A 13,003-nucleotide genomic window follows, 5' to 3' on the forward strand; every position below is an offset into this window, starting at 1 on the left:
ATGTGCAGTATGTGTGTGTTATGACATTTCTACATAAATGCATGTGGTGGAGGTATATGAATAATTAAACTTTTCATTTCAAGTATGTTTGAGTAAAACTGTTCAGATGATCGTTATCATAAAATAAACTCTGAATTGTTTTTCCCCTGTATTTTCCAGTACAGTGGTCATTGGTTGAATCCATTATTGTTAAGTCACAATCACATAGTATTAAAGAGAATTGTGTAAAATGTCTTCAATTTTTTTCAATGGAATATTGATTTTGAACATTTTAATAATCTCTTGCTTGTGAGACAAATGGAGTTTATAAACCTTGTTTATGTGGCGAGGCTAATGTTGTATGTTTATCTCATGTTCTCTGTGAAACTGCCCAACGTGTCAGGTGAAAATTCACTTTTTTTGCTTCTTGTATTGTTAACTGCAGATGAGGCCAAAATAAAGAAACCGCAACCAAAAACGCTGCCAAAACAAGGTAAGAAAGTTTGAAGTGATAATCCAGGTCAGATATAATTCAGGATTGATAACAGCATCTGTGACATGGTGATAATAATCTTACTTGCGTGAAGATTTACTTATCGTGATACTGTAGTCCACCCAAAAATGAAAATGAGGTCATCAACACAAGAGAAGACAGTTTGAAGAGAGTGTGTAACCAAACAGCTGCGGCCTCCATTCACCTCTATTGTATGGACACTAAACTAAAGCAAGTGAACAACATTCTTCAAAATATCTTCTTTTTTGTTCTGTGGAAGAAAGGAAGTCAGACAGGTTTGAAGTGAGAAAATGATGGCAGTAAAAACAATTTGGGGTGAACTATCACTTTATGGGAACTTTTGGGAGCGGTTTCCCAGACAGGGATTAGTTTTAACCAGGACTGGGCATTGGTTAAATCAAGTAGTTTTTAAAAAACATATTTTACAACTAATAATACTTTAGGCACCTTATAACAAAACAGTCACACCGATATAAGATAAGATATCTTAAGATATGTCAGTGCAAGTTGTTTTTGATCAAGACACCCCTAACATTAAAGGCTGGGACCCCCCATAATGTTTTCCCTCTTTGGAAGCCAATGCACCATGAATCCATGTAAATGGAGTTTTAAGTCCATGTGTGTATTCGTGTCAGGTGCTCCTCCTCAGATCCTGCAGTTCCCTGATGATATGAAGATCTTGGCCGGTCAGCAGGTCAATCTGTTGTGTAAATTCACTGGAGCTCCGCCCATCAGCTGCACCTGGCTCAAGTTCCGCAAACCAGTAAGAGTAATTTCATCTTCAACATGTGTGGAAATCTCTGGTTGTGTGTTGTTGACATTACAGAAGAAAAAGATTCACTCTGTCAGTCGTTGAACTCGTAAATTGGCTTTCTTAGAAATGCCGTTTAGGCGATTAGTCATCATCCTTTGAAAGTCCAAACGTCCAAAAGTTTCAAATGGAATGTTGATGGGTCTTGTGCAGATTCAGGAGGGTCAGGATGGCATCTCGATTCTGAGCGCAGACTGCAGCAGTCAGCTGACCATCCCAGAAGGACAACAGGAACACTGCGGATGCTACACAATTGAGATCAAAAACAGCTGGGGCGCAAGACAGGCCGCTCTCAATCTCACTATAGTCGGTAATTACCTCATACATGTCAGATTTTTATTGGTGTACAAATTTGCCATGAGAAAAACACATTTTTCTGATCTGTTATTTTTGATGCTGTATTATTACACGCCACATTGGAATGCTTGATTCTGATTGGCCAGTCGCGACATTTGCAGGTTCGTTATTCCCATATAACAACCCCTCAAAACTATAACACACGATAACGCTGATACACGAAATAACTTTGACAGGTTTTTTTGACAAATGAAATATAAATATGACTTTTAGGTAAGGAATAATGGAGGGACCCACTGAAGGGGCCTATTTCACGATTACAGCCGTATGCTTGTACATTATCCCACGTATTTCACGGCTACTTGCCACATGGGAAAAAACTGGTCATGAAATGTGAATTTGAAATAGCTTATTAGCTAATTTTTACTTAATGCAGACCTTCCGCAAGGAAAAGCTGTTTAGTTTGGGTTTTAAGGTAAGAAATGACATTTAAATGTCACAAACATTCAATTTGGTTTAATCATTTGTAAATATAAGGTCATATATGTGATTAAAAGAAATATTTACATTTCATTTTGTGTAATATTTAACTTTACATGTCAAAATGATTTGCAGCATCTGGGTGTTATTCGTTTCGAGCGATTATCCTCTGAGAATAACGAACCTTGAAAAGTCAAAACTGGCCAATCAGAATCAAGTATTCCAGAGCGCCGTGTAATAATAACATATATGCATTATATTGACAAATGATCTGTTCGTGATATTTGAATGTCATTTCTAACCTTAAAACCTAAAGTAATTGGCTTTTCCTCGTGGAAGCTCTGCATTCGATAAAAATGAGCTTAAAAATATTACAAATTTACATTTGATGTCCAGTTTTTTTCTCATGTTGCAAGAACCCGATTCGCGTCAGGTCCTCATCACACTGTTGGTGCTTATTTCTGCGATAACAACTGGCTGTATGTTCATCATCCTTTACATATCACATTCTCACAATATATTTGCACGGCCAAACACAAACTGGCAAAATAACTGATTTGGAACGCAATTGTGTAATTTGATTTGAGGGATTCATTTCTTTTTAAAGAAAGGTCTTAGAAGATTTGAGTAGAAACATGAATGTAGTGTTTCCTGTGCTAGTCACTATAACCCTACAGAGGCTATGTTGACATCCTAACAGTGCACTGGGTTTAGATTCCTTCATGTTATAGTGTTTTCTATCGATAATTAATGAGCTTTTCCTGTGACCCCTTTCTTTGCAGATAAGCCTGACCCACCCGCCCGTGTCCCAGCAGCCTCGGACATCCGTAAGTCCAGCCTTACTCTGTCTTGGTACGGGCCGACGTACGACGGTGGCAGCGCAGTCCAGTCCTACAACCTGGAGATATGGAACTCTGTGAATAAGCAGTGGACAGATCTGGCATCCTGTAATAGCACTTCATACAATGTGCAGAACCTGCTTCCGGACAGACAGTACAAGTTGCGAGTGAGAGCTGTAAATATTTATGGGGTAGGAGAACCCAGCGCTGAATCTGAGCCTGTGCAGGTTGGCCAGGAGGCTGAAGATGGTGAGCGCCTTCCAGTGGCCAGCAAGAGTATTGTGTGGCAGTATAGTTGAAAAAGTTATATGTTGGTCAGGGATTTAAACTTTGGGACTTTATCCCTCGCCCAAATATAGTTATTTTACTTGTATTTTTATTAGGGATGCACTGATGTGTGCCAATAAGGATTACCGATAATTCTTAAACTTTGTAAGGTGATAACCTATATTGGCCGATATACAATCTCAATATTAATATAACATTTTTGAGACTGAACATTCTTTTCCCCCCTGAAAATCAGGTACCGAGCCTACTTTACACATATAGAAGATTCTTTTACTTTTAAAGTTTTCTGGTATAATGTTTATTTAATAAACAAATGAAAGATGTTCTTCCAGAGCAACCCAGAAAAGTGTTTTCAATAGCCACAAGGCTAACAGGTCTCAAGACCGAAAGAATTCAGACAGCATCAAACAATAGGCTTTTGTTCTTATAATTTACACATTCATAAAAATCTACATAATACATCAACAATGTTTTGCTAATAGCAGTAAGTGACAGAAAGACAGCGCTGTACTGGATTTTAACTGTGAGCAGTGTGCAGCTTAAGTGGTTCAACCGGAGAAAATGATTCATAATTTATCGGCTGTAATATTTCAGCCTAAATTTTATTATCGGCCGATAATATAACATTAAAAATGGCCATTTATCAGCTGATATGGCCAATAAAGGATCGTGCATCCCTAATTTTTATGTATACTTTTATAATTTTTGTACTTTTTTAAATATTTTTTAAAAGATTGTTATTTTGATGTTTTTTATAAAACTTAGTCAGTATAATAGCCAATAACATCCTAAAACAATAGTTTGATTTTCTTTTACACTTAACTTTCCAAGAAAAAATGCCACTAAGGGACTCAGCCCCATGTTATTTATGTCTTGATGTCATCTTGTATACTGAATTAGTAATAAAGCTTTATGTTGACTCAATGTAATTCTAAAGTGTTAAGTTTATTTCAACGAAACATGTTGTCTGGTCATTTTACAGAAAATAAGGAAGATGAGGCTGAGCCCTCAGATGAAGGTAGGTCTCTTTTTTTCCATTTCTATTTTCAAATTGTATCCCGCATTATATAAAAAGCAGCAATTTAAATAAATGTCAGTAGTTAAAATTTTATCACTGTGTATTCTCCCATTTGACCAGAATCAGAGAAAGTACGAGAATACAGAAACGTGACGATCAGAACAGACGTGAAGGTTAAGGACCTGTATGATGTGGAAGACCGAATGGGCACGTGAGTACGGAATTGAACTCAGTTTACTAAACTACATGATTAACTTAATCAAAAATGAATATGTCAAGGAGATTCTTAATAGAGATGTGAACAATTTTCGTTTTATAATCCATAATGGTTGGATTGTTCTAGGGTCCAGAATTTAACACAACAAAGTGAATAAAACAAAAAGGGCGATTTCAGAGAGGCTAATAATATAGCAAGTTATCATTGAGCACAACATCCCAACTTAAGACTGACTATTTGATTGTCTTGCGCCGTCCATAGAAGAAATTATTTATATTAATTCATTTATTTGGCAATTGCTGTTAGTATGTGAAGAGACTTGGTTTTTGAAAAAATCGCTCATCCTTCCCTTAAATCACATATTTCAAAGAATTTTGGCAAAAAGTGGTAAATCGTCTTGCTTTTAACTGCCCGAGACCTTTTGGAGCATACACATGAAAACAACGTTCGGGAAACAAAATCATGACCAGTCTTATTTTGTTAACATTGATCATTTATAGCAAATGTTCTCCGCTCAGTCTGACGACTTTTCTTTGTTTCAAATAAGTGGATATCTTTTGAAAAACTGTTTTCTTTGTTTCAGAGGGAAATTCGGTACTGTTTTTAAACTAATAGAGAAGTCCACAAAAAAAGTCTGGGCTGGGAAGTTCATAAAAGCGTATTCTGCCAAAGAGAAGGATAACGTCCGCCAGGAAATCGCAATTATGAATGATCTTCATCACCCAAAACTTGTGCAGTGTGTTGATGCTTTTGAGGCGAAGACAGACATTGTTATGGTATTAGAAATGTAAGTAGAAATTATTAATGTTTCATTTAGCCTGTTTCTTTCACATTTGATTTAACCCTTTCTTCTCTGGTGTTCTGATTGCAAAAACAAGTTAGAACACGAATCTTGAGTGTTTTAGGTTTAAAATGATGCATAGTTTATGACAGTTGATCAAAAAAGTATGCAAAACAAAGGTAATAAAAACACAAATATCCCTCAAAACGCCCTAACAGCCCGCCCAGGCCCCGGTGCTTGTTTAAGAGATAGTTCACCCAAAACTACAAATTTCATCATTTACACACTTTCATGTCATTCCAAAACTGTTTCTTCTGCAGTACACAACAGAAGATATTTTGAAGAATGTTGACCCCCCTCATTGACTTCCATTATACGGACAAAAAAAAAACACTGAGACATTTCTCAAAATATCTTCTGTTGTCTTCCACAGAAGAAAGAGTCGCATACAGGTTATAAACCATATGAGTGTGAATAAATGATGACAGAATTGTTATGTTGGGTTGAAATATCCCCAAGTGCTCCGAATTGCAGTGTACCAAAATTAGTGAGTGAAGGGGATCCAAATAATAATAAAGTCCAATAATTTTTCATTATAGTTTCATTATAGTTATAGAAAATAAGTTAACTTTCCCTTTAATTCCAACATCCTAGTCCTTTTTACTTGACAAAACTCAAGATTGTATTGGCTTATTGTCTGGAGCTCTATGAACTCAATACAGCACATCAGTAACAGATATTGAGGCAGAAATGTGCTTGAATTGGTCAGATGTGTTGGCTGAACGTTGATGTGATGTCTTTTTCAGAATATCTGGAGGAGAACTCTTTGATCGGATCATAGATGAGGATTTTGAGCTGACAGAGAGAGAAGTGATCAAATACATGCTGCAGATTGTGGATGGTGTGAACTTCATCCATAAGAAGGGCATCGTCCACCTCGACCTCAAACCTGAGAACATTATGTGTGTCAATAAAACTGGCAGCAAAATCAAACTCATTGACTTTGGACTGGCACGTAGACTGGGTCAGTATAAAATCTAGGGTCTTATTAGATGTTCTTATAGTACTATGTATAAGTGAAAATGTATAGGCATGAAAATCATTGCATAATGAATACAGAGTCACACATTGGCAATATCACATTTTATAATAAAATAAATGCTTGAATGTATTTTGTCCCACGTTTGAGTATAGAGACAGCCGGATCTCTCAAAGTCTTATTTGGCACGCCGGAGTTTGTAGCTCCAGAGGTGATCAGCTATGAGCCCATCAGTTACGCTACAGACATGTGGAGTATTGGAGTTATCTGCTATATACTGTGAGTATTCGGCTATTGTAGAATAGCTTTGAAATGATCTTTACTTGCTTGACAAAATATTTTCTCTTTTTGAGAATGCCTATGAGTGTTAGTCTGATGCTTACTAGTTTCTGTCATGGTCTCTTGTTCTCATTAGTGTAAGCGGTTTGTCTCCGTTCATGGGGGACAATGATAATGAGACGCTATCTAACGTAACCTCGGCAACGTGGGATTTTGAAGATGAAGCGTTTGATGAGATCTCAGATGAGGCCAAAAGCTTCATTAGCAACTTGCTGAAGAAAAACATGAAGTGAGTCTTAAGGCTTACTGCAAAAGCCCAGTGCATGTTCACAAAATGTCAGGTTCAGTTCTTTTTTAATGTATTTCCCTTACGGAAATGTACTTACGATAATTGTTTTTTTGTGGTTAAAGTGTAGTAACCATGTTTTTTGGTGCATTGACTACTAATGGCAAAACCATGGTTTTATTATAGTAATCATGTTTTAACTATTTGTTTTTTGTTTGTTTCAACTGTAGTAAAACCATGTTTTTTGTTTTTGTTTTTTAAACCATTTTTAAAGGGATATTTAATTTTGTACTAAGTTTTGTACTAATTTTATTACATCAAATGTAATTCCATGACAACACACAGCACAGCGCTGTCGCTTTTACACCACTAGAGGGCACTTAACGTTAAAATGTTGCTAGATAAAAATAGGCTGCTTGTACAAATTACAAATGAATTATTCTTTGGATTAGGAGAGACTTGAAAGAACAGATGCAAATTGATTTGGGAAAGTCCTGGTCGGACTGGTTTTGTTTGTGTGCTTCTTAAACTAAGCGTTTCATTTATTCTGCATGTTTGGTCATCTCTAGGGCCCGTCTGACCTGTGATCAGTGTATTCAGCACCCGTGGCTCAAGCAGGACACAAATAACATGGAGGCCAAGAAGCTTTCTAAGGAGAGAATGAAGAAGTACATCCTGAGAAGAAAATGGCAGGTCAGAATGCCTATTGTTGGCATATGCGCTCCACATACTTTGGGCAGCTCAATTTTTATACTAAATCTCTACAATTTGTAAATCATTACTTTTTAGGTAGAAGGTATTTAATGATTGGGTGTGCTGTCCAATGTGTATAGTTGAATACAAATGCTTGGGTCATTGTGGAATTATCATGTTTATGTGTCTGTGGTTCGCTCCACCGAAAACAGTGTGGCTGAACAAGATTTTCTTCTCTTTGTTAAGTTCTTATGCTTGTGTGTTGCACTCACAGTGACAGACTAAATGTTTTGTCGTCTTTTCTTCAGAAAACAGGGCATGCAGTACGAGCGATTGGTCGACTATCTAACATGGCATTGATGGCAGGGGTTCATGCCAAAAAGGGCTCCCCCACCGAAGGTAACGTTGCCACAATTTTTCTGCCTCCACCGCCTCTTAAATAGGAGATGACTGGTGTCTCTGTCTGTGAATTATGTTTTAAATGCAGTCACATTGTCGCATTATGGATCAAATGTGTAAATGCTACAGTAAACAGTTTGATGTGCGTACCACCTTTTTTTCATTGTTTTACTAAATTACAAGTTAGTCATTTAAGGTTAAAGTTGGTCAAAACAAAAACATTCTGTCATCATATTCCAAAACTCACCTCTTTCTTCCCTGAAAGAGCAGAATTTTGGAAGAACGGTAATGCTGCTCTTTGAAAAGTGAATAAGGTTTTATTCAGTTTTGTGTTTGTGGGTAAAATAATAATGACAGAATTGTTTTGGGTAAAGACTTCTGTCTTAGTCAAAGGGTTGATCGTTTAACATGACTGTTGGCGGTAAAACAAAAAAACCCAAGACCTGACTACATTTTTCAGTGAATATGCAAATGTATAGCGTAAAATCTTGCTGTTTGTCTGTTGTAGCGGAGGATAGACAGTTTTCTATTGAATCAGAGGAGAAGGTTCCAATGAAACCCACGTTCAGCACTGTTATTAAAGATGTTGAGGTGGTGGAGGGCAGTGCTGCTCGATTCGACTGCAAAATTGAAGGTAATTTTACATTTTCAGTGTTGTGAGTAAAAGTGCCATTTACAGTAAAATAAGAAACATTTAATCGGCATATTTATTAAATACATTAAGACACCAAAGTTGTTTGGAGTTGTAAGTAAATGTAACAAAAATAATAATTAATTCATATTTAGAGTCTTGAAAAATGACCTTGTTGAGGAAAAAAAGGTTTTCAAATTGATTTACTAAACTAGAATACATAAAAGTGTAAATGAAGAGTTTGGTTCCAAAATGAAATATCTCAACTCAAAAATCATGTTTTTTTATTGAGCATTCCAAATTATATCAATCAAACTGCAGTTGGTTTGTTTTGATTTAAGCCATAATAACAAAAAAAAACAGCTAACTAATACAATAATAACATTATAACATAATAAAAAACTATTTTATAAGCTGATTCAAATATTTATATGTACATACATCCACTAAAAGCCCTGATGTTGTTTGTACTTACTACAAAATCCACACAAATAACAAACATTTTATTGTTTACCATCAGGTCACCCTGACCCAGAGGTGGTGTGGTTTAAGGACGACCAGCCGATTAAAGAGACACGTCATTTTCAAATCGATTATGATGAAGATGGAAACTGCAGTCTGGTCATTTCTGAGGTCAGTGGTGAGGATGATGCAAAATACACCTGCAAGGCCATGAACAGCGTCGGAGAAGCAACCTGCACCGCTGAACTCATCGTAGAGGTGATGGATGGAGAAGAGGAGGAAGAAGAATAAGTGGTACTTCGGTTAAAAAAAGCGTTTCTCTCTTTCTTTGGTTAGTCACACTGTCTTTTTGATACTGACAATGATGATGAGGAATACCTCCATCACCTTGCGCTGCGTTTTTTTTATTGCACCTCCAATTCTTGTTTGTTTGTTTTGTGTTAATACAGTCAAGGTCAGATATCTGATTATCGCATGACCCTTGCATTTCACAAGTTCCATCGGTAACTTTTCTTTTATAACAAAGTTTTTAACAAAGTTTTTCCAACCAGACCAAACTAAACTTAACTAAACTAAACTCACACGTGTGTTTGTGTGAGATAATGTTTCAAATAAGTGTTATTTAAGCACTTATGTAAGGTTGTGTGTTTTCATTTGAAGACCTTTTCCTCGTTTTCACCCTTGACAACTGCACTTATCAGAGATTTGTATACATGTTATTAGTAATGTCTATAGGATGGATTTCTCTATTTTACAGTAGGCCTATGTACCAGTTCGAAAAAGTGCAGACTGCATTGTAATGAGAACACTACAAATGTTGTTATTCACATTTAAAGAATAAATTTTTTATCACAATCCAGTTCTCAATTTTGTCTTGTGCTCAGTCGAAAGCCTTTCTTATTATGTTGAACTTTTAAACTCAGTACATTACAGTGTACAATTTGCATTTAAGAAATACGTACACACACCATTGATCTCTGACTAATAACCAAATGATCTTTTCATTTTTTAAAGAAATACTATCCGCTGATTTTACTTTTCTGTAGACCAGTATTGAAAAATCAAATAATAATGGATTTTCCAGGCTTGTTGAGATATCCACAGAAAACCTTGTTTGCATCCAGAGAGATTTTTACCTATTTATTACAGTACATCAAGACCTTTCGGTTCTGAAAGACACAAAAACATTAGTCAAGTAAAACCTTTGAATTGGAAGTAGGCCATAAGGAAATTTCCAAGTTCTTAATGTTCAATTTATAAATCCTACTGTACATAATGGCCACAAGTGTTTCACTCCTGTATAAAGTGTTTAAGTTTAAAGAATTGAATGCCGACACATAAATGCTTTGACAAGCTTGCAGGCTACTTAATATCCAGTCTCTAGTCTATGAGCTGTTCATCCAGGAGCATAATTTCTATGCACACTATGCATTAAAATATGGACTGTGATAGGAAAGTACAAACTTTAATAAGAAAGTATGGCAGTAAAGATAACGTACAACGTCATAAAATTGCGTGTGCACATGCAGACCCACTTATCGCCTATTGTCTTTTTGATTGACATTTATATTAATTATACAAAAATGAAATTACTTTATAAATAATTATTCATTTATAAATTCCTACAAGGTATATACAGTACATAAATAAAATGTCGTGAGGATGTGCACAGTGTCACCACGTCCTTTAGATGGTGCTACAAAATAACATCAACATAACCGTGTGCTAGGAAATAAGCATACTCTTAAAGTAGATATTCTCAAACTGAATAACATGACAAAACAACTTTAATTCCTATAATCATTTATCTCTTTTATCACATTGTTCATTTTTAACTGATGACGAGAGTGTTTTAGTGAAAGTTTTGCTTGCACAATATTTATGATGCAAATGACATTTAAAATAAAGATACAAAAGTATAGAATAATAGAAAATAGCCCCCATGTGACGTCTGCTACAATGATGCAAACTAAACCTACTGTATGCGATACATTATTAACATTCATGAGCCAAGCCTTCGCAGGATTGGTCAATCTTCTCAGGGGGCGGAGTGTAGCGGCGCGCCTGTAGTTACCAGCTGAAGTGCGCTTCAGTCTGTAAAGCTGAGGCTGAATCATGAGGAATATTAGAGATCAATGGGAGTGGTACCGACATTGTGCAATATGAAGACTTCATTTGCGTTCTTCTTGCCTGTGTGAAGTTATAATGCTGCTGCGCGCGGACCGTGCTGCTGTTCTCCATGAAGTGATCGAGCTCAGATAAAGTTATATCGCATACTGGACATAAACAGGACAAACTCTCATAACAAGAGCGTGATTAGGTACCGGAGGAGAGATGGGGAACGCAGGCAGTATGAACCAACAAACAGACACCAGAGGACATCACATGCCCCTCAAACTGCCCATGCCCGACCCGGGGGAACTGGAGGAGAGATTTGCGCTCGTTTTGGTTCGTTGTATGCTTTTATATATTTTATATTTTTTAGCCAAAATGAGTCATAGAAAGACACGTTGAACGTTTACTTTTAGGTTAACTGTTAGTTTGCTTCTATTCTGCTCGCTCTTTTCTGTGATGTTTTATTCAGTTTAGTTGGAAGTAGTCCAAGTTCAAGTTGAGTCCGTCTGGTAGCAGGGGCGACAGAAGAGTCGTAAAGGATTTGTTCGTATTCATTTCTACATTTTATTTCGTCATCAGTTGGGAAAGGGAGGATGTTGAGTTGTTATAGAGGAGCAGTAATACATTAAATGCCATTTATCTGTGTCAAACGTCAAAAGCTCAGTGTGCAGCTGAAGGAACTTGAATTACAGATCTCTAGTTTCATTTATATAGTGGGCCATTTTTTTGGCCTGGAAATGTTTGCTAACAGTCATTGCTTAAAATGTAGTTTTTTTTATAAAATTTTATCTATTATGCCCAGTTTCATCATTCAGACAAAGTGCATCAGCTTTTTTAAACGATAATTCACCACGGTCAACAACAGCTGTTTTCAAACAATCCCTCTACTTGTCCTGTTCCTTCCAGTGAAGGGATGAGTTGAATATAGCACAGGAAATGATGTCATGAAGTAGGCATTTGCAATTGTCTGCGTGTCTGAAGAATGCAAAGAATGTATCATATTAGTACCTGAAGTGTGCTGGACGTCTACTATGGCTGGTTTTATGGGCACATATAAATGTAGGTCAGACGTAGACCTGATGCTTTGCCAACACAAGACTCTTTCAATTAATGCGCACTCACATGCTGTTCGGCAGATGACGTGCAAGAGGTCTCCTCGACAAAAGCAGCTTGTGGCAATGGGGCAGTTCGGTCCTTCTCAAAAAGAAATGGAGTTGGTTTGGTGTCTCATTCGCACAGCCTCGGGCTCATTTTATCAAATGAGACGTCCACTTTTCATTCAATATTTTTGTCTCTGTCCATTGTTTTTCTCTTTATGTGTGATTTGTAATACTTGTCACATTGTTCTTGTTGTGGTTGGTGTATCGAGTTGAATCCTGGTACTGACGTCATTGTGTACTGACGTCACTGACGTCAATCTACTGCACTGTAACTGTATATCTGCATCTACTCATGTATTGCACCGTACCTTTAATAACCACATTAACTCATCTACTGCACTGTAACTTTAATAGCTAATGTCTGTAACTAATGCACACTCAAGTCACTTGCACTATTGTATAGTCTATATTGTTATCTGTTCATAACCTCCTGTACATTAATGTTCACAGTATATAGCCTTCTGTATATATTGTTCATAGTACATACCGATTGTCATATTTTCATAGTACATGCCCAACGTAAATTATTTTCCTAATATTGTATTCTGTATTTATTCACACTGTATATCTGCACTTGCTAATTGCACTTCTGGTTAGACCTAAACTACATTTCGTTACACTGTACCTGTATATGTGTAATGACAATAAAGTTGAATCTAATCTAATCTAATCTAAAATTGGCGGGTTAGCAGATTGGATGCTTTTATTTCTAATC

The 13,003-nt window shown here is 36.5% G+C and overlaps 2 protein-coding genes across 8 annotated transcripts in view; both read left to right on the forward strand.

Moving 5' to 3' along the window:
- mylka (myosin, light chain kinase a) overlaps positions 1–9,868 on the forward strand; it is a 63,056-nt gene extending 53,188 nt beyond the window's left edge. The window contains exons 19-32 of the mRNA XM_056755924.1: positions 425–472; positions 1,129–1,256; positions 1,458–1,614; positions 2,864–3,169; positions 4,191–4,226; positions 4,347–4,437; positions 5,027–5,230; positions 6,031–6,248; positions 6,419–6,542; positions 6,679–6,831; positions 7,398–7,521; positions 7,830–7,920; positions 8,429–8,554; positions 9,072–9,868. Of these exons, the coding sequence (XP_056611902.1) occupies positions 425–472; positions 1,129–1,256; positions 1,458–1,614; positions 2,864–3,169; positions 4,191–4,226; positions 4,347–4,437; positions 5,027–5,230; positions 6,031–6,248; positions 6,419–6,542; positions 6,679–6,831; positions 7,398–7,521; positions 7,830–7,920; positions 8,429–8,554; positions 9,072–9,304 (2,039 nt within the window). The 3' untranslated portion in view covers positions 9,305–9,868. The remainder of the gene's footprint in view (positions 1–424; positions 473–1,128; positions 1,257–1,457; positions 1,615–2,863; positions 3,170–4,190; positions 4,227–4,346; positions 4,438–5,026; positions 5,231–6,030; positions 6,249–6,418; positions 6,543–6,678; positions 6,832–7,397; positions 7,522–7,829; positions 7,921–8,428; positions 8,555–9,071) is intronic.
- Positions 9,869–11,106: 1,238 nt separating this feature from the next.
- fmnl2a (formin-like 2a) overlaps positions 11,107–13,003 on the forward strand; it is a 50,616-nt gene continuing 48,719 nt past the window's right edge. For all 7 annotated transcript variants that reach the window (XR_008907299.1, XM_056754718.1, XM_056754721.1 and 4 more), the window contains exon 1: positions 11,107–11,461. Coding sequence is in view for 6 of the 7 variants with exons in the window: in XM_056754718.1 (XP_056610696.1) it covers positions 11,348–11,461 (114 nt within the window). In the remaining variant the exon portion in view is untranslated. The remainder of the gene's footprint in view (positions 11,462–13,003) is intronic.

Source organism: Triplophysa dalaica, chromosome 8 (assembly GCF_015846415.1).
Source record: "Triplophysa dalaica isolate WHDGS20190420 chromosome 8, ASM1584641v1, whole genome shotgun sequence".
Lineage (NCBI taxonomy): Eukaryota > Metazoa > Chordata > Actinopteri > Cypriniformes > Nemacheilidae > Triplophysa > Triplophysa dalaica.